Source organism: Chlorocebus sabaeus, chromosome 1 (assembly GCF_047675955.1).
Source record: "Chlorocebus sabaeus isolate Y175 chromosome 1, mChlSab1.0.hap1, whole genome shotgun sequence".
Classification (NCBI taxonomy): domain Eukaryota; kingdom Metazoa; phylum Chordata; class Mammalia; order Primates; family Cercopithecidae; genus Chlorocebus; species Chlorocebus sabaeus.
In genome coordinates this window covers 44,343,122-44,368,393 of record NC_132904.1, presented here as the reverse complement: position 1 = coordinate 44,368,393, position 25,272 = coordinate 44,343,122, and the positions used below count along the sequence as shown (strand labels likewise).

At 38.0% G+C, this 25,272-nt stretch overlaps 1 protein-coding gene across 5 annotated transcripts in view; it reads left to right on the top strand.

The window, feature by feature from the left end:
• Positions 1–25,272, top strand: part of PRMT3 (protein arginine methyltransferase 3) — a 134,520-nt gene that overhangs the window by 82,557 nt on the left and 26,691 nt on the right. For all 5 annotated transcript variants that reach the window (XM_008004263.3, XM_037999575.2, XM_008004272.3 and 2 more), the window contains one exon: positions 916–1,002. In XM_008004263.3, the coding sequence (XP_008002454.2) occupies positions 916–1,002 (87 nt within the window). The remainder of the gene's footprint in view (positions 1–915; positions 1,003–25,272) is intronic.

The window sequence follows — 25,272 nt, the reverse complement described above, 5'->3', positions numbered from 1 at the left end:
TGTTAAAAAGTGTAGGTACTCCTTTCTTTTTTTTAACATTTATTTACATTTATTTAAGTAAATAGTTTGTTCTGTATTCTCCAGTCCTCCCACAAACACATTGTACTGTTAAATTTTTTTCTCAAATTGTTTTCAATAGTGTCTCAGGTGTGTGGTTACATTAATTGCATTCACTGGGTTATGATCTTCTCCTGACTGGTTAGCTGATGATGGTCTTTACAGCACATTTCTGATTAGACTCCTGTAGTTGAAAGGTGATTCCATCCCTTCTCCAAAGTATAATAGAGAAGGATTTGAAAAAGGCAGAATGGGAAAATAAAGATAATTCGCTCTTTTTTTCTCCGGGTTGAATCTCCATAGTTTTGCTGTTTTGTTTGAATTGTGTGGTTTCTCCTCATATCTAACAAAACCTATCTTCAAATACAATTATAGACATGAATTTTAAAACAACTTTCTTTTCATTAGCCTGTATTTTCAAGTTGGCAGTTCCTATAAATGTATTGACTGTTATCACACATAATTTATAGCAATTGTGGTGGGTGTACCATACACGATAGGCAAAATGTTAGGTGAAATACAGGAAAACATTTTTTATTTGAAAGTATTTATTTTAGTGTGTCAGGAAAACTTTAGCACATTAGAGCTATGATTTGATAAATACTGTTGTTTACAAGGAGTCTAAGTTAAATGAATTTAAGGAAAAATTAACAAAATGATAGTACTAGTACTCCTTAAACTTATAAATAATTCCAAAAACTAGCATGTAGTTAAAGTTTGCAAAACATTGGTTTCTAATAATCATTTGTGCATAAAAGAAGTAGTGTTTGTCTGGGTTGTTTTTGTTGTTTTGTTTTTTTGGGCTTTTTTTTGGACTATTTTTACTAAGCTCTTTCTTCACTCCTTTTTAATGGGTAGCATATAGATTGCCATACAACATCTATCTCAGATTTGGAGTTTTCATCAGATTTTACCCTGAAAATCACAAAGACATCCATGTGCACGGTAAGCTATTTTGTTCTGCTTTTACAAATTTCACTAGCATTGCAGTTGATTGGCAGGCTAATGAGTTTAATTACCAGGCTTGTGACAAATGAAAACGACTATTGCCTCTGACAGTCTACCATTGCCTTTGCTAGGCCATTGAACAGATCCAATTAATAGGTCAGTAAACTTCAAAAAAGTTTAATTCAGTAGAAAAGGTATTAGGAAACCCTGTTTACATAATGATTTTTCTTTATAGAGTCTTCATCATTTCCTATCGCGTGATTAGTCAAGAGTACTCAACTTTATCTTCAAAGACCAAAGTTCATACCGTATTCCTCCCTTTAACTCTTAACATTTAATTTAGATGGAAGATATGTTTATTTGGTAAAATATTTTATATTTATGTATGAAAAAATTATGGAATTGCTATTGAGTTAACTTTCAAAAATCTCATAGTTACCTTTCTTTCAAAAATCTAATAATAAATCTAATAATAATTTAATGGTCTAATAGAAAAAAATCCTTTGGAAACGTTAGGGAGATCTGGGTTCATATGTGGTTCTACCACTTATTTCATTGTTCAAGTTACCTAAGTAATCTGTATGTCAGACTATTTAATTGCTTTAAGAAAAATGGGGATAATTCTATTTCAATGACTCATTACATGGATTAATGCGATATATGTGAAAGCACCTACAATATAGCCAGAAACATTAATTATTAAAATATAAAAAATTTTTCCCCTCAATTTATAAATGTTTATTAAGATAACATTTACTGCCGTCAGGAGACTCAAATTGTTCATAAAATGTGCTCCTTTATAGTATGAGTTTATATAGGTGGTAGTAACATGAGTATTTATATTATTTTTAAAATATATGGTTTTTAAAACTATGTCCTCAGAAGTTACCATTTTTATGGAAAATTGTATTGTCAGAATCTGCAAGATAGATTATAAGTCATGTTAACATTGAGTCTTCTGCCTGATTCTTTTAAACATTTGGTTCAGATTGATATACACAAGACTTCATGTCTTCTTTACAGTTATTTCAGTTCATTTTGATTCAGCGATTATTTTATATCCAAATAAGTTTAACAATGTACTTTGATGTTTTGAGGGCTTCTTCTTTTAGTTGAAGTTGGCTTTATAATTTTTTAAAGTTTAAATATCCAGATTCCAGATTTGTGACTTTGGAGCGCTCATCATTTATTTAATTAACAAAAAGCAAAATTTGATTCTTTGTATTTCCCATGCATTTTCTTTTTTTTTTTTTTTTTAATTTATTTATTATTATTAAACTTCAAGTTGTAGGGTACATGTGCACAACGTGCAGGTTTGCTACATATGTATACTTGTGCCATGTTGGTATGCTGCACCCATCAACTCGTCATTTACATCAGGTATAACTCCCAATGCAATCCCTCCCCCCTCCCCCCTCCCCATGATAGGCCCTGGTGTGTGATGTTCCCCTTCCCGAGTCCAAGTGATCTCATTGTTCAGTTCCCGCCTATGAGTGAGAACATGCGGTGTTTGGTTTTCTGTTCTTGTGATAGTTTGCTGAGAATGATGGTTTCCAGCTGCATCCATGTCCCTACAAAGGACACAAACTCATCCTTTTTTATGGCTGCATAGTATTCCATGGTGTATATGTGCCACATTTTCTTAATCCAATCTGTCACTGATGGACATTTGGGTTGATTCCAAGTCTTTGCTATTGTGAATAGTGCTGCAATAAACATACGTGTGCATGTGTCTTTATAGCAGCATAATTTATAATCCTTTGGGTATATACCTAGTAATGGGATGGCTGGGTCATATGGTACATCTAGTTCTAGATCCTTGAGGAATCGCCATACTGTTTTCCATAATGGTTGAACTAGTTTACAATCCCACCAACAGTGTAAAAGTGTTCCTATTTCTCCACATCCTCTCCAGCACCTGTTGTTTCCTGACTTTTGAATGATCGCCATTCTAACTGGTGTGAGATGGTATCTCATTGTGGTTTTGATTTGCATTTCTCTGATGGCCAGTGATGATGAGCATTTTTTCATGTGTCTGTTGGCTGTATGAATGTCTTCTTTTGAGAAATGTCTGTTCATATCCTTTGCCCACTTTTTGATGGGGTTGTTTGTTTTTTTCTTGTAAATTTGTTTGAGTTCTTTGTAGGTTCTGGATATTAGCCCTTTGTCAGATGAGTAGATTGCAAAAATTTTCTCCCATTCTGTAGGTTGCCTGTTCACTCTGATGGTAGTTTCTTTTGCTGTGCAGAAGCTCTTTAGTTTAATGAGATCCCATTTGTCAATTTTGGCTTTTGCTGCCGTTGCTTTTGGTGTTTTAGACATGAAGTCTTTGCCCATGCCTATGTCCTGAATGGTACTACCTAGGTTTTCCTCTAGGATTTTTATGGTATTAGGTCTAACATTTAAGTCTCTAATCCATCTTGAATTAATTTTCGTATAAGGAGTAAGGAAAGGATCCAGTTTCAGCTTTCTACTTATGGCTAGCCAATTTTCCCAGCACCATTTATTAAATAGGGAATCCTTTCCCCATTTCTTGTTTCTCTCAGGTTTGTCAAAGATCAGATGGCTGTAGATGTGTGGTATTATTTCTGAGGACTCTGTTCTGTTCCATTGGTCTATATCTCTGTTTTGGTACCAGTACCATGCTATTTTGGTTACTGTAGCCTTGTAGTATAGTTTGAAGTCAGGTAGCGTGATGCCTCCAGCTTTGTTCTTTTGACTTAGGATTGTCTTGGAGATGCGGGCTCTTTTTTGGTTCCATATGAACTTTAAAGCAGTTTTTTCCAATTCTGTGAAGAAGCTCATTGGTAGCTTGATGGGGATGGCATTGAATCTATAAATTACCTTGGGCAGTATGGCCATTTTCACGATATTGATTCTTCCTATCCATGAGCATGGTATGTTCTTCCATTTGTTTGTGTCCTCTTTTATTTCACTGAGCAGTGGTTTGTAGTTCTCCTTGAAGAGGTCCTTTACATCCCTTGTAAGTTGGATTCCTAGGTATTTTATTCTCTTTGAAGCAATTGTGAATGGAAGTTCATTCCTGATTTGGCTCTCTGTTTGACTGTCACTGGTGTATAAGAATGCTTGTGATTTTTGCACATTAATTTTGTATCCTGAGACTTTGCTGAAGTTGCTTATCAGCTTAAGGAGATTTTGGGCTGAGACAATGGGGTTTTCTAAATATACAATCATGTCGTCTGCAAACAGGGACAATTTGACTTCTTCTTTTCCTAACTGAATCCCCTTGATTTCTTTCTCTTGCCTGATTGCCCTAGCCAGAACTTCCAACACTATGTTGAATAGGAGTGGTGAGAGAGGGCATCCCTGTCTTGTGCCAGTTTTCAAAGGGAATTTTTCCAGTTTTTGCCCATTCAGTATGATATTGGCTGTGGGTTTGTCATAAATAGCTCTTATTATTTTGAGGTACGTTCCATCAATACCGAATTTATTGAGCGTTTTTAGCATGAAGGGTTGTTGAATTTTGTCAAAAGCCTTTTCTGCATCTATTGAGATAATCATGTGGTTCTTGTCTTTGGTTCTGTTTATATGCTGGGTTATGTTTATTGATTTGCGAATGTTGAACCAGCCTTGCATCCCAGGGATGAAGCCCACTTGATCATGGTGGATAAGCTTTTTGATGTGCTGCTGAATCCGGTTTACCAGTATTTTATTGAGGATTTTTGCATCGATGTTCATCAGGGATATTGGTCTAAAATTCTCTTTTTTTGTTGTGTCTCTGCCAGGCTTTGGTATCAGGATGATGTTGGCCTCATAAAATGAGTTAGGGAGGATTCCCTCTTTTTCTATTGATTGGAATAGTTTCAGAAGGAATGGTACCAGCTCCTCCTTGTACCTCTGGTAGAATTCAGCTGTGAATCCATCTGGTCCTGGACTTTTTTTGGTTGGTAGGCTATTAATTATTGCCTCAATTTCAGAGCCTACTATTGGTCTATTCAGGGATTCAACTTCTTCCTGGTTTAGTCTTGGAAGAGTGTAAGTGTCCAGGAAATTATCCATTTCTTCTAGATTTTCCAGTTTATTTGCGTAGAGGTGTTTATAGTATTCTCTGATGGTAGTTTGTATTTCTGTGGGGTCAGTGGTGATATCCCCTTTATCATTTTTAATTGCGTCGATTTGATTCTTCTCTCTTTTCTTCTTTATTAGTCTTGCTAGTGGTCTGTCAATTTTGTTGATCTTTTCAAAAAACCAACTCCTGGATTCATTGATTTTTTGGAGGGTTTTTTGTGTCTCTATCTCCTTCAGTTCTGCTCTGATCTTAGTTATTTCTTGCCTTCTGCTAGCTTTCGAATGTGTTTGCTCTTGCTTCTCTAGTTCTTTTAATTGCAATGTTAGAGTGTCAATTTTAGATCTTTCCTGCTTTCTCTTGTGGGCATTTAGTGCTATAAATTTCCCTCTACACACTGCTTTAAATGTGTCCCAGAGATTCTGGTATGTTGTATCTTTGTTCTCATTGGTTTCAAAGAACATCTTTATTTCTGCCTTCATTTCGTTATGTACCCAGTAGTCATTCAGGAGCAGGTTGTTCAGTTTCCATGTAGTTGAGCGGTTTTGATTGAGTTTCTTAGTCCTGAGTTCTAATTTGATTGCACTGTGGTCTGAGAGACAGTTTGTTATAATTTCTGTTCTTGTACATTTGCTGAGGAGTGCTTTACTTCCAATTACGTGGTCAATTTTGGAGTAAGTACGATGTGGTGCTGAGAAGAATGTATATTCTGTTGATTTGGGGTGGAGAGTTCTATAGATGTCTATTAGGTCTGCTTGCTGCAGAGATGAGTTCAATTCCTGGATATCCTTGTTAACTTTCTGTCTCGTTGATCTGTCTAATGTTGACAGTGGAGTGTTGAAGTCTCCCATTATTATTGTATGGGAGTCTAAGTCTCTTTGTAAGTCTCTAAGGACTTGCTTTATGAATCTGGGTGCTCCTGTATTGGGTGCATATATATTTAGGATAGTTAGCTCTTCCTGTTGAATTGATCCCTTTACCATTATGTAATGGCCTTCTTTGTCTCTTTTGATCTTTGATGGTTTAAAGTCTGTTTTATCAGAGACTAGTATTGCAACCCCCGCTTTTTTTTGTTCTCCATTTGCTTGGTAAATCTTCCTCCATCCCTTTATTTTGAGCCTATGTATGTCTCTGCGTGTGAGATGGGTCTCCTGAATACAGCAGACTGATGGGTCTTGACTCTTTATCCAGTTTGCCAGTCTGTGTCTTTTAATTGGAGCATTTAGTCCATTTACATTTAAGGTTAATATTGTTATGTGTGAACTTGATCCTGCCATTATGATATTAACTGGTTATTTTGCTCGTTAGTTGATGCAGTTTCTTCCTAGCCTTGATGGTCTTTACATTTTGGCATGTTTTTGCAATGGCTGGTACCGGTTGTTCCTTTCCATGTTTAGTGCTTCCTTCAGGGTCTCTTGTAAGGCAGGCCTAGTGGTGACAAAATCTCTAAGCATTTGCTTATCTGTAAAGGATTTTATTTCTCCTTCACTTATGAAACTTAGTTTGGCTGGATATAAAATTCTGGGTTTAAAATTCTTTTCTTTAAGAATGTTGAATATTGGCCCCCACTCTCTTCTGGCTTGAAGAGTTTCTGCCGAGAGATCTGCTGTTAGTCTGATGGGCTTCCCTTTGTGGGTAACCCGACCTTTCTCTCTGGCTGCCCTTAAGATTTTTTCCTTCATTTCAACTTTGGTGAATCTGGCAATTATGTGTCTTGGAGTTGCTCTTCTCGAGGAGTATCTTTGTGGCGTTCTCTGTATTTCCTGGATTTGAATGTTGGCCTGCCCTACTAGGTTGGGGAAGTTCTCCTGGATGATATCCTGAAGAGTGTTTTCCAACTTGGTTCCATTTTCCCCCTCACTTTCAGGCACCCCAATCAGACGTAGATTTGGTCTTTTTACATAATCCCATACTTCTTGCAGGCTTTGTTCATTTCTTTTTCTTCTTTTTTCTTTTGGTTTCTCTTCTCGCTTCATTTCATTCATTTGATCCTCAATCGCTGACATTCTTTCTTCCAGTTGATCGAGTCTGTTACTGAAGCTTGTGCATTTGTCACGTATTTCTCGTGCCATGGTTTTCGTCTCTTTCATTTCGTTTGTGAGCTTCTCTGCATTAATTACTCTAGCCATCAATTCTTCCACTTTTTTTTCAAGATTTTTAGTTTCTTTGCGCTGGGTACATAATTCCTCCTTTAGCTCTGAGAAATTTGATGGACTGAAGCCTTCTTCTCTCATCTCGTCGAAGTCATTCTCCGTCCAGCTTTGATCCGTTGCTGGCGATGAGCTGCGCTCCTTTGCCGGGGGAGATGCGCTCTTATTTTTTGAATTTCCAGCTTTTCTGCCCTGCTTTTTCCCCATCTTTGTGGTTTTATCTGCCTCTGGTCTTTGATGATGGTGATGTACTGATGGGGTTTTGGTGTAGGTGTCCTTCCTGTTTGATAGCTTTCCTTCTAACAGTCAGGATCCTCAGCTGTAGGTTGTAGCTGTAGGAGATTGCTTGAGGTCCACTCCAGACCCTGTTTGCCTGGGTATCAGCAGCAGAGGCTGCAGAAGATAGAATATTTCTGAACAGCGAGTGTACCTGTCTGATTCTTGCTTTGGAAGCTTCCTCTCAGGGGTGTACTCCACCCTGTGAGGTGTGGGGTGTCAGACTGCCCCTAGTGGGGGATGTCTCCCAGTTAGGCTACTCAGGGGTCAGGGACCCACTTGAGCAGGGAGTCTGTCCCTTCTCAGATCTCAACCTCCGTGTTGGGAGATCCACTGCTCTCTTCAAAGCTGTCAGACAGAGTCGTTTGCGTCTGCAGAGCTGCTGCGTTTGTTATTGTTTACTGTGCCCTGTCCCCAGAGGTGGAGTCAACAGAGACAGGCAGGTTTCCTTGAGCTGCTGTGAGCTCCACCCAGTTCGAGCTTCCCAGCAGCTTTGTTTACCTACTTAAGCCTCAGCAATGGCGGGCGCCCCTCCCCCAGCCTCGCTGCTGCCTTGCCGGTAGATCACAGACTGCTGTGCTAGCAATGAGGGAGGCTCCGTGGGTGTGGGACCCTCCTGGCCAGGTGTGGGATATGATCTCCTGGTGTGCCTGTTTGCTTAAAGCGCAGTATTGGGGTGGGAGTTACCCGATTTTCCAGGTGTTGTGTGTCTCAGTTCCCCTGGCTAGGAAAAGGGATTCCCTTCCCCCTTGCGCTTTCCAGGTGAGGCAATGCCTCGCCCTGCTTCAGCTCTCGCTGGTCGGGCTGCAGCAGCTGACCAGCACCGATCATCTGGCACTCCCCAGTGAGATGAACCCAGTACCTCAGTTGAAAATGCAGAAATCACCGGTCTTCTGTGTCGCTCGCACTGGGAGTTGGAGACTGGAGCTGTTCCTATTTGGCCATCTTGCTCCGCCCCTCCTCCCATGCATTTTCTAATTCTGCTTTTTAGTAATTATTTTTGTCAATTGAAATTAGGCTAAAGACTAACTCCTAGACTTTCCTCTGTTTTGATATTAGTAATACATGAGAGTTGAAAAAAGACCATCTTGACTGATGAAAATTGATCAATCATCTATAAAGGAATTCCTAGATATAAATTGTCATATCACCAGTATTAAGTATATATTTCGCATATATTTTCAGTGACTATCACATGAATCAAAATAGAGCAGATGTGAAACTCTAGTGAAGATGTCAAAAACTGTTGTGCCTATTTGTGAACTCTATATAGATAGAAAAGTTTATTGACTTTCATTGAAATGTTCTTTTTTCTCTAGTTTATTGGTCAGGGTTCTTAGTTTTAGACAACTGAATTTAAATCAGTTGTTTAAACTGAGAGATTTATTAGAGGGAATGCAGTAGTTTCCAGACACATTGGGAGAACAAAAGGAACAGACTGTATTTTGAACTTCTAGAAACTTCTAGAACCACACCTTTAAACTGGCCTGCTACAGAGCTGCCTGTTTTAAATCACCTACCACTGTAGGTTCTGTTTACCCTAATTCCCCTGGCCCACTCCATGTTAACCACCACTGACAACCCCACATGAATGAAACCCTTTACTACCATCCTGGTTCCTGGTCTTCTGTCCTCCCAACCCATGTAGGTCCATTTCCTCCTTCCAAATCTTCATTCAGCATATCTGCTTGGTGAATCTAGGTCATTTTGGGCCCTAGCTGTCAGTAAGTTTTGGAAACTAGTTTTAGCTACAGTTTTGTACTACAGATCTGGAGTTTCATAACACATATGGAATTGTTTTCTATTTCCTAGTATTTAGGATAGAGTACAAGAAGGTTTGTATTAAATGAAACTGTATCTTTCAGTCATCTTAGTTTTATTCTGTATACTTAAAAGAGGAAAAAGAAACAAGAAAAAAACTGATAAAGTCTATTTAATTCAGAGATTGTAATTGAACTTTTAATATTGAAGAATCAAAGTGTCAAGTAGTTACTTGCTGCATTTGTCCCTGTACAAAGTTCCATAAGAAAAGTGAATTTTAAGTAAACTGTTACATTATATCTCTATAAAGTACCTTTTATTTAGATTTGCATTTTTAGTCTCACCTTGCCTGAATGGTGTTTATGAAAAAGTTTGTTTGGAAATTAGGTGAGCCTGAGGTTTGCGAAGAAGGTGGCAGGTTGGAGTGGAGTTTTAGGTGTCTAGTCACTACTGAATAACCTAGTTCCATAATTCACCTCAGGAAGAATGTATTGCTACAAACCATTTATTGGATGCGTGCCAGGTACTGAAGATAAAATATTTTAGTAGTTGGCATTGAATGTTAACTCTTCTGATGTTATCCTTTCAAATTTAGTTAATATTATCAGAGGAAGATAACTTATATCAACAGTCATTGAACACTTGAATGTCAGATAATGTGCTGATCACTTTAAAAGCATTATTTAGTTCTCGTAATAACCATTTGAGATGAGTACTCATATTATTCCCATCTTGCTGGTGAAGGAAAAAATTGCTATGTTTTGCTTGTGAAATAAAATCTCCTTACTCTTTTCTGACCTGAAAAACCTTCTTGGTGGGATTGTAGAAACTATTAAAAGAACATAGAGAAACCTTTGAATAAGATCTCAAGGGGTAGAAGAAAGCAGGCTTCGTGTTGCATTTGAAACAGATTTAACAGTGTTTATTTTTGGCAAATAATCCAGCAGTTGGAATGAAGAGGGAAAGAGAATATGTATAATCAGAATTCACTCTTCTTAGAGACAGGCCTCACAGATTCGTGTGATGAAATCAGTACCATAGTTCATCCTCTTTGTAGCAGATAGGAGGTAGATCTTTGAAGTTTCCTTTTATCCTCTCAGAGTAAGCTTATACTTGTTTGGTTAAGCATCTACGTTTCTTGGAAACCTCCTTCCCAGCATGCTTACTCTAACGTGAGCTTGACATAAGATTTTGTGGCCTAATGCTTTTATTAGGTGTTCATTATTTGTGAATCTTAACCATCCACCTGTGTTTACTTCGATTCTCTTGCTCTTTGAGATGGTGTCAACTCCTTACCCTCCCTCCTACGGACCTATCCATCTGGAGCTTATTATGCAAGCATGGCCTCTTTGAATGGATTAGTTGCCCAACTTCTGTGGGAATAATCTATAACGAAAGTATTAAAAAGGATGAGTGCCTAATTGGAACCTTGTTTCCCCTTTATAGTTAGAAGAATTAGTGAAGATATTGAAAGTTTTTTAAAAACCTAGTAAAGGAATAAATAACTTTGGGGAATAAGAGGAAGAGATTGGACTTTTTTAGATAGAGGGAAGAAGAAAGTATCTGAATTTGTACTGCTAAGTACAAACCTTCAGATATATTAAATGCTGCTCTGGTGTTGAAACTTGAATGCTCAGCTGCTAATTAAGGTGGAGAATTTCTCTATTGTAGTTAGCCCAGTTTAAATATATGTATATGTATAACATTTTTTTTTTTTCTTTTTTGAGACAGGGTCTCACTCTGTTGCTCAGGCTGGAGTGCAGTGGCATAATCTCAGCCTACTGCAACCTCCATCTTCAGGGTTCAAGCGATCCTCTTGGCTCAGCCTCCCTAGCAGCTGGGACTGCAGACGTGCACTACCACAGCTGGCTAATTTTTGTATTTTTAGTAGAGACAGGGTTTCACTGTGTTGGCTGTGCTGGTCTCGAGCTCCTGTCCTCAGATGATCTGCCTGCCTCAGCCTCTCAAAGTGCTGGGATTACAGGCGTGAGCCACTCTGCGCCTGGTCATAACCATTTATTTATTAATGAGATTCTAAATTTGTGGCCTAATTTAAAAGTTAGAGGAAATTGGATTTTACAAAGTTACAAGATGCTAAGAACACCCCTTTTGTATTTTAATAGCATGTATCCTATAGACTAATACTTTTATATAGCTTCTTGATCATTAGAACCTTTCATGAAAAATATTTTCTTCTGCAGTCTTCTCCACCACCAAATACACACATCCCCATATGCCACAGATGAAGTTTCATGGCATTTTAATGTTTTATATTAACAGACTTTATATTTTAGGAATTTAACATGTGATATTTATATGTAAATGTCTTGAATCTTGGTTGCCTATAATAATTGAAGGATACTTTTTCAATGAATACTGGTATCACATACATAGCAATTTTCTGAGCATTTCTTACTTTATTGTAGGATAATTTTGACAGTTTAGATAAAATTGTCATTGCTTTTACAATAGATATGAAGGTTTAGTTGGCTCCTGACATTTCATCTGTCATATCAGCCTCCTTAGCCAAAAATGAACAACAAAGTCTATTTTTGTGGAAAGTTTATAGGTGTTCAAAAGCAAAAGTGGTGAGACTATAAAATTTAGAACTCATGTTTTATCTTGTGAGTTCTAGTTTATTAATAATGTCATTTGTGTAATATTTTTACTCTGTATGCCAAGTGGCATTTATATTGGCATTTGTGTGTCTATAAGCTACTTAAAAGTATAGAAAGGTATGTTCGTTCATAATTCTAAGTATACATTAAATGATTTTTAGTAATGCTTATTATAGAACAAATGAGTTGTTTACCTTAAAAATGAAACTAGGTAAGATGGATTTATCAGATTACATGCTCACACACAAATAATACAGGTTGAGTATCCCTTATGCAAAATGCTTGGGCCCAGAAGTGTTTCAGATTTAGAAATTTTTTGGATTTTGGAATATTTCCATTTCCAGTTACACATTCCTAATGCAAAAATCTGAAATCCAAAAGCATTTCCTTTGAGCCATCATGTCATCACCCAAAGTTTTAGATTTTGGAGCATTTCAGGTTTTCAGATTATGGGTATTCAACCTGTAAAGGTTTTTATTTGATATATCATCTCTTAATAGTTTCTATATCTTAATTTCAGCATTTATTTCTTTTATTCTACTTTTCTATTAGCATGTACCACCATGACTGGTATAGCAATTTTCAGTTTGCACAGACATTCCTTAACATGTTTATAAATGTCATTTAAGAATGTTTTTCCTAGGAATTTTTCTTTGTTAAACATGTGAATTTAAAAAGAAGCAGACTTTTATACAGTCATACATCACTTAATGAGGGGGATATATGTGAAGAAATGTATCGTTAGGCAGTCTTGTCATTGTGCAAATATTATAGAATATACTTATAAAAACCTAGATTACATAGCCTACTATACACCTAGGCTATATGGTATAGCCTATTGCTCCTAGGTTACAAACCTGTACAGCATGTTACTGTATTTACAACTATAGGCTATAGGCAGTTATAATACAATGGTATTTATACATCTAAACATAGAATAGGTACAGTAAAAATATGGTATAACTTTTTCTTCAACTTTTCAATTCTGGGGTTCATGTGCAGGATGTGCAGGTTTTTTCCATAGGTAAACGTGTGCCATGGTGATTTGCTGTACAGATCATCCCCTCACCCAGGTAGTATGACCAGTGTCCATTAGCTGTTCTTCCTGATGCTCTCCCTTCCTCAATCTCCTCCCTCTAAACAGGCCCCAGTATTTGTTGTTGCCTCCCCAGGTATCCATGTGTTGGCATTATTCAGCTCCCACTTATAAGTGAGAACATGTGGTGTTTGATTTTCTGTTCCTGCATTTGTTTGCTAAGGATAACAGCTCCCAGCTCCATCCACGGCCCTGCAAAGGACATGATCTTGTTCCTTTTTAGGGCTGCATAGTATTCCGTGGTATATATGTATATATACTACATTTTCTTTATCCAGTCTCCCATTAATGGGCATTTAGGTTGATTCCATGTCTTTGCCATCATGAATAGTGCTGCAGTGAACATACATGTGCATGTATCTTTATAATAGAATTATTTATATTCCGTTGGATATGTACCCAGTAATGGGATTGCTAGGTCAAATGGTAGTTCTGCCTCTAGGTCGGTCTTTGAGGAATCACCACTGTCTTCCACAATGGTTAAACTAATTTACATTTCCACCAACCATGTAAGTGTTCCTCCTTCTCCACAACCTCACCAGCATCTGTTTTACTTTTTAATAATCGCCATTCTGACTGGTATAACATGGTATTTCCTTGTGGTTTTGATTTGCGTTTCTCTAATGATCAGTAATATTGAACTTTTTTTCCATATGTTTGTCGGCCACAAGTGAAGATGTATTCCTGTCCTTTGCCCACTTTTTAATGGTTTTTCTTGTAAATTTGCGTTAGTTCCCAGTAGATTTTGAATATTAGACCTTTGTCAGATGGATTGCAAAAATCTCCCATTGTGTAGGTTGTCTGTTCATTCTGATGATAGTTTCTTTTGCTGTGCAGAAGCTCCTTAATTAGACCCCATTTGTCAATTTTTGCTTTTGTTGCAATTGCTTTCGGCATTTTTATCATGAAATCTTTGCCCATGCCTATGTCCTTAGTAGTATTACCTAGATTTTCTTCCGGGGTTTTTATAGTTTTGGGTTTAAGTCTTTAATCCATTTTGAGTTAATTTTTGTATATGGTGTAAGGAAGGGGTCCAGTTTTAATTTTCTGCACACGGCTAGCCAGTTCTTCCAGCACCACTTTATAGAGACTCTTTTCCCCTTCGCATGTTTTCATCAGGTTTTTTGAAGATCAGATGATTGTAAGTGTGAAGTCTTATTTCTGAGCTCTCCATTCTATTCCATTGGTCTATATGTCTGTCCTTGTACCAGTACCATGCTGTTTTGGTTACTATAGCCATGAACTATAGTTTGCAGTTGGGTAGCATGATGCCTCCAGCTTTGTTCTTTTTGCTTAGGATCATCTTCACTATTCAGGCTTTTTGGTTCCACATGAATTTTAAAATAGTTTTTCTAATTCTGTGAAGAATGTCAATGGTAGTTTAATGGGAATAGCATTGAACCTGTACATTACCTTGGGAAGTATGGCCATTTTCACAATATTGATTCTTCCTATCCCTGAGCATGGAATGTTTTTCCATTTGTTTGTGACCTCTCTTATTTCCTTGTGCAGTGGTTTGCAGTTCTCCTTGAAGAGGTCTTTCAGTTTCCTTGTTAGTGATATTCCTAGTTATTTTTTGTAGCAATTGTGAATGGGAGCTCATTCATGATTTGGCTCTCTGCTTGCCTGTTGTTTGTGTATAGGAATGCTAGTGATTTTTTGCTCATTGATTTTGTATCCTGAGACTTTGCTGAAGTTGCTTATCAGCTTAAGCAGCTTTTGGGCTGAGATGATGGAGTTTTCTAGATACAGGATCATGTCATCTGCAAACAAAGATAATTTGACTTCCTCTCTTCCTATTTAAATATGCTATATTTCTTTCTCTTGCCTGATTACCCTGGCCAGGACTTCCAATGCTGTGTTGAATAGGAGTAGTGAGAGAGGGCATCCTTGTCTTGTGCTTGTTTTCAAGGGGAATGCTTCCAGCTGTTGCCCACTCAGTATGATATTGGCTGTGGGTTTGTCATAAATAGCTCTTATTATTTTGAGATATGTTCAACCAATACCTAGTTTATTTCGAGTGTTTAACATGAAGGGATGTTGAATTTTACTGAAGGCTTTTTCTGCATCTATTGAGATAATTGTGTGGTTTTTGTCATTGGTTCTGTTTTTGTGATGAATCACATTTATTGATTCCATATGTTCAACCAACTTTGCCTCCCAAGGATGAAGCCAACTTGTTCGTGGTGGATAAGCTTTTTGATGTGCTGCTGAATTCAGTTTGCCAGTATTTTGTTGAGGATTTTTGCATTGATGTTCATCAAGGATATTGGCCTGAAGTTTTCTTTTGTTGTTGTAGCTCTTCCAGGTTTTGGTATCAGGATGATGCTGGCCTCATAGAACGAGTTAGGGAGGAGTCCTTCCTTTTCAATTTTCAATTATTTTGAATGGTTTCAGTAGAAGTGGTACCAGCTCCTCTTTGTACCTCTGGTAGAATTAGAATTCAGCTGTGAATCTATCTGGTCCTGGGCTTTTTTTTGTTGGTGGGAGGATGGGGCGTTGATAGGCTATTTATCACCACCTCAATTTCAGAGCTCATTATTGGTCTGTTCAGGGATTCAATTTCTTCCTGGCTCAGTCTTGGGAGGGTGTATACGTCCAGGAATTTATTCATTTCTTCTAGGTTTTCTAGTTTACATACAGGTTTTTATAGTATTCTTTGATGGTTGTTTGTATTTCTGTGGAGACCATGGTAATATTCCTTTACCATTCCTGATTGTATTTATTAGATTCTTCTATTCTTTATTATCTAGCTAGCAGTCTATTGTATTAATTTTTTCAAAAAACCAGCTCCTGGATTCATTGATGTTTTGAAGAGTTTTTTGTGTCTCTAGTTCTGCTCTAATCTTGGTTATTTCTTGACTTCTGCTAGGTTTGGGGTTTGTTTGCTTTTGGTTCTCTAGTGCTTTTAGTTGTGATGTTAGGATGTCGATTTAAGATCTTTCTAGCTTTTTGATGTGGGCATTTAGTGCTATATATTTCCCTCTTAAAACTGCATTAGCTGCATCGCAGTGATTCTGGTATATTCTCTTTGTTCTCATTAGTTTCAAAGAACTCCTTGCTTTCTGCCTTAATTCCACTTATTTACCCAGGAGTCATTAAGCAGCAGGTTGTTCAATTTCCATGTAGTTGTGTGGTTTTAAGTGAATTTAATTGTGCTGAAGTCTGAGAGACTGTTATATCAGTTCTTTTACATTTGCTGAGGAGTGTTTTACTTCTGGTTAACAGCTCCTATAATGTTTTATCATGATTCTTAGCTTCTTTACATTGGGTTACAACATGCTCCTTTAGCTCAGCAAAGTTCGTTATTACCCACCTTCTGAAGGCTACTTCTGTCAATTCAGCCATCTCAGCCTCAGCCCAGTTCTGTGTCCTTGCTGGAGAGGTGTTACAGTCATTTGGAGGAAAAGAGGCACTGGTTTTTTGAGTTTTTAGCATTTTTGTGTTGATCTTTTCTCGTCTTTGAGGTTGTTAACCTTTGAATGGGGTTTTTGTCAGGTTTTTCATTGATGTTGTTTTCTGTTTTTAATAGTAGGGCTGCTGTGGGTCCATTCCAGGCCCTAGTTACCTCAGTTTCTCTCATACCAAGTGTTATACAGGCTTTGACCAGTGAAGGCTGCAAAACAGCAAAGATGGCAGCCTGCTCCTTCCTCTGGAAGCCCCATCCCTGCAGGGTACTGACCTGTTCCCAGCCTGAACTGCCCCTGCTAGGAGGTGGCTAGAGACCCCTGTTGGGAGGTCTCACCCAGGTAGGAGGAATGGGATCAGGGATCTGCTTAAAGAAGAAGTCTGGCTCCTTTTTGGTAGTGCAGCTGTGCTGTGTTGTGGGAGACCATTCCTTGTCCAGACTATCTGGACTCTCCAGAGCTGGCAGGCTGGAATAATCAAGTTGACAGAACTGCAGAGATGGCAGCCACCCCTCCCCCTGGGAATTTGGTCCTTCTCAGGCAAACCTGACTGGAATTCCAAGCCAGTGGGGCCCACAGAATGACACTACTTGCTTCCTGGATTCAGTTCCCCTCCTAAGAGTATGTAGGGACAGATCTCTGGCCTTGCCAGGAATCCTGGAGCCAAAGTATGCAAAACTCCTGAGTCTCTGTGTATGCCCCAGCAGCTGCTCTGCCAGGACTCTGTACAGGTCTGTGTATTGGACCTGTATATGTACAGGTTTTTATAGTATTCTTTGATGGTTGTTTGTATTTCTGTGGAGACCATGGTCAATACAGGTCTGTGTATTGATCCTGGTGGTGTGGCTTACAAAGGGATCTCCTAGGTGCAAAGATCCATGGGAGAGGTGTGGTTTCCTGGGCAGGATCGCACAATCACTCACCACTTCCTTTGACTGGGACTGAGTGTTCCTTTGGCTTCGTGCTGTTAGAATGCTTGTTCTTCAGTCCTGCAAGGAAAAAAATCAGCATTTAGACAAAAAGTTCTCTCAGCAAGGCAATTTTACTTTCTGCAAAACGGGTGCTCCTTACGGATAGAACAATGGCAAGAGCACACTTGAACAAAGGAGGGAAGCAATTTATGTCTTTTACGCAGCTTGTCTTTGCTGCTATGTCTTGTTTACATTGGCTGGAGCCAGACCTCACAATCTAAACTAAAACCTAACTGGATAATAATTTAAAACTTTTCTAAATAGGTGAAAGCAATGGAAGGACAAAGGAAAAGAGGAAGTTGTTTACTAAAGGACTTAGAAAAGTAGTAACATTCTTAAGGCTGCGAGCTGGGACATACCTGTGAGCACGTCTAGCACAACTATCTTGGTTAAGGTACAAGCACATAGAATGTACTACTTGCCTGTAAGCTACTTAGGATAGGGCTTAACAAAGTTATTAGCACAAAGCAAGGAGGTTTGAACAAAGTTAGTCTTTAAAATAAATTATTTCTAACATTTATGATTATTATTATCCTTTAACAAGAAGGGAAACCTTGAAGAGGAAATGTTACTTTCTACAGTGCTGCTCCCGGTTGGGCCGTCACCTCACCCTGCTTTTCTTCTGTTTCTGTGGGTTGAGCTGTTTGCCCAGTCAGTCCCAATACGACCACCTGGATACTTCAGTTGAAGGTGCTGAATTCATTTGCTGGTTTCATTCGCTGAGTGCTGCAGACTGCAGCTGCTTCTAATTGGCCATCTTGGCCCCCTTAGTATTATAATCTTATGGGACCCCCATTGTGTATGCAGTCATTGACTGAAACATTGATATGTGGCACATGACTCTGTTTTTACTTAAAACCCTCTTAAAGTCCTTTATTTTGGATTCTATCAAACTTCATAAATTTGAGTAGTGTCATGAGAGAGATTTAATGTCTCTTTATTTTTTTTGAGACGAAGTCTAGCTCTGTCTCCTGGGCTGGAGTGCAGAGGTGCGATCTCTGCTCACTGCTACCTCCACCTCCCAGGCTCAAGGAATTCTCCTGCCTCAGCCTCCTAGTTGCTGAGATTACAGGCACATGCCACCATGCCGGGCTAATTTTTGTATTTTAGTGGAGATGGGATTTCACCATGTTGGCCAGGTTGGTCTCGAACTCCAGATTCAGGTGGTCTGCCCACCTCAGCCTCCCAAAGTGCTGGGATTACAGGTGTGAGCCACCGCCCCTGCCTATTTAATGTCTTTTTAATAACCTTTTAAATCTTTACATTCACAGATTTAAACAAGTATTAAATGCTGACTATGTGCCAAGTACTTGTCTATAAAGCAGGCACATAAAAACAAACAAAACATGGCTGGGCACTGTGACTCACACCTGTAATCCTAGCACTTTGGGAGGCCGAGGTGAGTGAATCACCCGAGGCCAAGAGTTCGAGACCAGCCTGGCCAACATGGTGAAACCTCATGTCTACTAAAAATACAAAAAAATTAGCCAGGCGTGGCGGCAGGTGCCTGTAATCCCAGCTACTCGGAAGGCTGAGGCAGAAGAATTGCTTGAACCCAGGAGGCAGAGGTTGCAGTGAGTGGAGATCGCCCCATTGCACTCCAGTCTGTGCAATAGAGCAAAAACTCCATCTCAAAAACAAAACAAAACAAAACAAAACATATTCTCTGCCCTGGAAAGGCACTTAAATGAAAGGAGGCAAGTACTGTGAACATTTTAATATGAATGTAAAGGTTTAAATATAGAGATATACAGAGACTCTGTATATCTCTATATTTAGGGTATGGGACTGGGTTTGTGGAGGAAAAGTGTAGTTAATAAATTTTACAGCCAACATTCCATGAAGCAGTGAAAAACTTTGCCCCTCCCAAAATAAAGGAAAAGCTTGAAGTATGGTAGTCACTTCTTAAATTCCTTTTGAATAATTTGTTTTCACCTACTTTTTAATTCATTATTTCTTTTTTGTATTCTTTCTGCTGTTCATTTTTAGCCAATAAATATTTTTATTTCAGATTTTTTTAGTTGTACAATTTCTATTTTCATTTTATCTCTTTAACCAGTTTGATCCATCTTTTTATCTGAATTCCTTGACATTTATAATCATTCTTTTAAGATGAATTTGCTTATTCCCCAAGTGATCTGTGATTTTGCTTCTCTTCCCTTTTAAGGGTCACATTTTCCAGTTTGTTCTCGTATTTTATGCTAGACATTGTGTAAAAGAATAATACAGACTAAAGTAGGTAATATTTTCCCTTAGAAGAATATCTCCTAGCTAGCTAGGAGGAAGGGTTGATCCCTTTTGATTTCCAGTGTCTTAAGCACAAGATCAAGCCCTTCCCTCTGGCCAAGTTCTTGGGAAGACCATCAAACTAAAGCCGAGTTTATGGTTTACTACAGTAAGGATGACCACTACATTGACAGTCTTAATAGCATCTCAGAGGAAGGATATGAAAATATTTATGAAATTCTCAGCAGGTCTTTCAGTGTGTGCATTGGAGGGAAAAGGTCCTGATTAGGATTTGGCATGAGTTGAGAATTGGTAGACACATCAAGTGAGTCTTGGCTGGGCGCAGCAGCTCACGCCTGTAATCCCAGCAGTTTTGGAGGCTGAGGCGGGCAGATCACCTGAGGTCAGGAGTTCAAAACCAGCCTGGTCTCTACTAAAAATACAAAAATTAGCCAGGCATGGTGGTGCATGTCTATAGTCCTAGCTACTCGGGATGCTGAAGCAGGAGAATCGCTTGAACCTGGGAGGTGAAGGTTGCAATGAGCCGACGTAGCACCACTGCACTCCAGCCTGGGTGACAGAGCAAGATACTGTCTCAAAACAAAAACAAAACAAAAAAAGTAGAGTCTTGCAGAGTAAACAGTGTAGTGAGTCATCTGATGTTCAAATAAATAGATTTTCTTGAGGTACTTGAAACAAATACCTTCTTCTTTCTAAGCAGTAGCTTCTGGAATAGCAGATAAATGAATAGTAATGTCATATTAATAAAGATAGTGAACTGTGTGGCCATAGAAGGTTTTGGGTTAGAAGAAGCCCCCCTCTCTTCCTGCTTTGCAGCACAACCACCAGTTTCTTCCACTCCAGTAAGTAACATGAGGGAGAATTGGTTTGAAGAGAGGACCAGCTCTGCCTTTTGGTTTTCTCCATATTCCAGGGCACTATACTAGTGCACCAGTGCACTGGGCCTGGCTAGTATTTCTTTGTCCCAGCACAGTTCTTGCGCCTATGGCATTTTTGCTACTTTTCCCACCGCATGGGCCCTAGCATTGGGCAAATGCCCTCAGGTATGAAAGCTGCTGTTTTTGCTCAGCTAGGAAGAATTTATTCCTCTCTGCAGACAGTGTATTTAGACCTATTTGCATGTGAGACTTCTCTGTGGTTTTAATGAGAAATGTTTAGACAGTCTAGTATTTTCTTTTTGTTATGTCAGAGTGAGGGTCTTTTGCAACCCTCTACATCCTAATTAGAAGTCATCCTTGGATAAATTGCTTTTTAAAGCCCAAACTGGAAAATAAATCTGGGCCTACATATTTAGGATTTTAGAAAGTTCGGAAATAAAGTTAGAAAGGTAAATGAAAGTAAACAAAAGTTAGTGAAGTAAAAGTAAATTTTATGTTACCTTTCAGTTCTTTGCTTTTTCTTTGATGATCTACTTGATAGGAGTTGAAGGCTGCAGCGAGCAATGATTGTACCACTGCACTCCAGACAGAGTAAGACTCTGTCTGAGAAAAAAAAAAAAAAAAAAAAAAAAAGTACTTGATAAATGATAGAGATATTTAAGAGGCACCAATATTTAGCTTTGGATGGAATCAAAACAAGTCTTTCAGTTGTTCAGTTTTTTAAGGCTAATGCAATTGCTATTAAAAGAAACTTTGAAATGTTTACAATTCAAATCAGTGATCTCTTAGTCATAATACTCTGTTTTCATTTTACTTTTTAATTAAGCTTTAAATTTTTCTAATGGCTTAAGAAAAAAACTTCAAGATTAGCCCATTTATTTGCAATTGTGTTCTTTAAATCTTATAATGCTTCTGAAAAATTTCTGACAACAGAATCCTACTAACACTAAGCTCATTTCTAGGTATTAAATTAGCTCTTAGTACTTTTTGTTGTAAGTTGACCTAATTTTGACCTTGCAAAGCTAATCAGCTAACGAAACTAATTATTAAAACACATCTGTGCTGCTTAGAAATAGTAAGATTTGTCTTGAACTTGCATCATAGGTTTTAATGGGACATCTGGTATATATTTTAATAGGCTTCATTAAGTAAATTTTATGTCTTTGGGGAGAACATTTCTCATTATGTGATCCCACCTCTACAGTTGGTTTAGGTTCCTCCTTGTGAATGACCATGTGGTCTAAAGTACGGTCCTGAACTTTCTACTCTTCTCTGAAATCTAAACCTTTGTGGCTGGGCTTAGATGGTGATGAGAACATTTGCATGTCTTCGTTTATTCTCAGGAAATGTTCTTTGACTAGTAGCACACACTAGGAGCTGAGAGGCATTGGGAATGTAGTAACAAGCCAAAACCAATAGTTCCTCTATTCAGGAGGCATTAATAGTGGAAACATGATAAAATTCACCCTATTTTCAACGCCACCCCTCAGTGGAAAAAAAATTCACCCTATGGATATTAGATAATACTAAAGAATTATTGAAAATTTGGTTACATGTGATAAGGGCATTCTAGTTATCTAAGAAAATGTCCATCTTTTTACAGATGCAAACTGAATTTGGAGGGAAGAAATGACATAATATAGGGTATTTGCTCAAGAGAATAGGTGAAGTATATGTGCCGAATATAGGTGATAGGTTCGTCAGAGGTTCTGTAATTGTGTATGTTTGAAATTTGTGACAGTAGGGTTTTTTTTTAAAGAATCTCATAACAATAAGAAATGCCTAAGAGTGACGAGGCATAAGTACTGCACTGAGATAAAGATATTTCTGTACATCTCAGCCACCTGCTGTAGTTACCAAAGCTGAATACATGTTTACCCTGTGTCTTAAACATTTCCCTCCTGGGTCCAGATACACACACAGAAATATGTTGATATGTTCACCAAAAAAAAAAAATTCAAGAATGTCCATTGCAGCCTCCTTCAGCCCCAAGCTAGAAAATATGATGGATAAATGTGGTATATTTATGGAATAAAATACAGCATTGAAAAAGATGAGCTTGCCGACATGGATGAATTTCATGAACAAACAGTTGATTTAAAAAGCGGGGGAAGGCTGGGCGCAGTGGTTTACACCTATAATCCCAACATTTGGAAGGATCGCTTGAAGGCAGGAGTTCGAGATCCATCTGATCATGGACATCAGAATAGTGGTTACAATTTGTGGGGTGACTTTGACTGGAAAGGAGCATAAAAGAAGTCTCTGGAGTACTGGGAGTGGTCCATATCTTGATCTGGGTAGTGGTTATACAAGTGTGTTCACCTTGAAAAAGTTCACTGAGATGTATCCCAATGATTTGCTCACTTCTGTGTGTGTGTGTGTGTGTGTTCGTGTTCTATGTAAAACCAGTGGTTCTTGCATTAGCTAAAATCTTTTTTTTTGCTTGTATGTAATACTTCAGTTGAAAAGTTGACCAAAGCCAAAAAATGTCTGTCTGGTTGTCAGTGATTTGATGGAGTTGAAAGAAGCCTAGCATGGCTGGGGCATGTAGATCATAGTGCTAAGAGATGGAAAGCACCTTGTGCTATTTGGCCGTTTCAGTTGTGATGTTTTTTAAACAGTGTTGTGATCAGAAGGGCCCTTTAGAAAGACTGTGTCTAGAATATGGAGAACAAAGAGGAGACCAGAGTGGATGTGGGAGGCCAATGGGTAGGTTAATCTAGTAGCTCAGGCAATAGTTTGCAGTGACTTACACAAAGGCAGTTTTAGCGGACTTGTTCATGAGTTATCTAAGAGATAAAATTGACAGGATTTGAGAATGGGTTAGATAATGGGGAGTGAGGGCATAACTCCCATTGCTCTCAGTATCAGTGATGACTCCAAGGTTTCTTATACAATTTGAAAAATGATGGTCCTGTCTTTTTAAGTCAAAGAAAATTGGAAGAAGAACACATTTAGAGGTGAGGATCAGACGCTCAATTATTAGTATGTTGAATTTCATACCTTTGAGTTAAGTAGTGATATCTAGTAGGGAATTGAAACACAGTCCTGTGACCTGTCCTGTCAAGTCATACTTGTGACATATTTGGCCCAGATACTTGAGAGTAGGAATCAAAGAACATTTCGTGGAAGACTTTTTGAAAATATCCACCAAAATATGCTGCTGACACTATTTAACAAAGCATTTTAAACAATCATAAAATTTCATAAATTGCTCTTGAATGAGGATGTATTTTTTAACCTATGCTATTCATTGAGGCTATTGAGTTCCAAAAGCTCGTTTTTTAAAGCAAATCCAGTGGAGTAGCATCATATGCAGATATAATTTATGCAAATTAACTGCAAGCATTCAGGTTGAAAAAAAGAGTCTGAGAGAAATAATGGTCTCAGTAGTACAGATGATTCTGCCCTCCTTTTTAATTTTGAACATGTGCCCCCAAATGAGCATGAGGTGAGAAACACATCTCTTTCTTTAGATTTCTGTAGGATGAGCATCTTGCTAGACTGCATGTGATTGTCTTTATAAAAGTGTGTATTTTTAATACAGTATGGCACTCACTATAAGCCATCTACTTCATCTGGAACCCAGCCAAAGAAATGGTGATTTGTACTATTGCTTAAAGAACAGGTTGTATTGAACTTACTGAGGGATAGTTTATATGTTAGTCTCCAAAATGACATCTTAAGAGATTTTCCAAGGTAATTTTGAGATTTTTCCCATGTGACTTATCCTCTGCAGAATATAAGTACTATAAAATAATGTCTTACTACTTTGTTTCAAAGGGATTCTGTCTAGTTCTAATATTTTCCATAATTGATTGAAGTCCAGGTGCACCTTATGCATTGCTCTCAAAATTTACTTCCATTTGACTTTATCTTTCATTTTTGCAACCCTAGAGAGTCAACAGCCCTTGAAACTGAACCCCAGAGGATTTTAGCCTTTTTAAAATCTGTGTTTTTTTTCAACCCGTTCTTTGTGTTTAGCTTTTCTGTCTACTCTTTTGTAGTCTTTTTGGAAACATTACCATTATGAAAAAATGTTTAGGAAGATACATTTCCTGCTTTGGATAACTTTTAGGTATGTGTTTGTTGCCTAGAATAGTGGGAGGAATCATCTGTAATACTGAAATCGTATTTAAACCTAGTCAGAGAGAATGCAAAAGTTCACAAAATGAGGAACCCTGAAGTTGAGTAAAATAACCTGTCCATAGAGTTGATAGAGATTCATGTGCCTGATCCTCTTTTGAAAGCCATGCTGAAAATAATGCTTCTGCATTTCTGTAATTCATTATTTAAATTTCAGAGATATTAAAGAAATTGTAGTAGCATTTTAAAAGATTCTGATCCTAAAGCCTCTATTTGAGTGATATTATAAAAGGATTTGAACTCAAATTGTTCTAAAATACAATTTGAGTAGAATCTTAAAATTCTTAAGCTATATTAAAATCGTTTAATTCAATTCTAGATAGGTATAGGTTTACACTTGAAATCAGCAATGTTGAAGGACAATAAATTGAGAAATAATCACACTCAAGCAGGACTAGAATATCTATCTGAAGTACAGCAATAAGCACAAAATAGTGTATTTATCAAATAATCAATAAGAGTGGACTCTTGATTAGAGATGTCAGAGGGGTTCTCCCTAGACTTATCACAGAGACTGTCAATTAACATTATTAGATTGTGATAAGAAATGAGCTTGACCAGGTATTTTCCTTTTTGATTCAGCCAGTTACCCCTGGAGTAATGACCTATAAGGAAGTAATCTTCCCAGGTTCAGATTTGTTTTAACTTAGGCAACTGACAGAAACCATTGTGAGAATATTGGCATTAAGA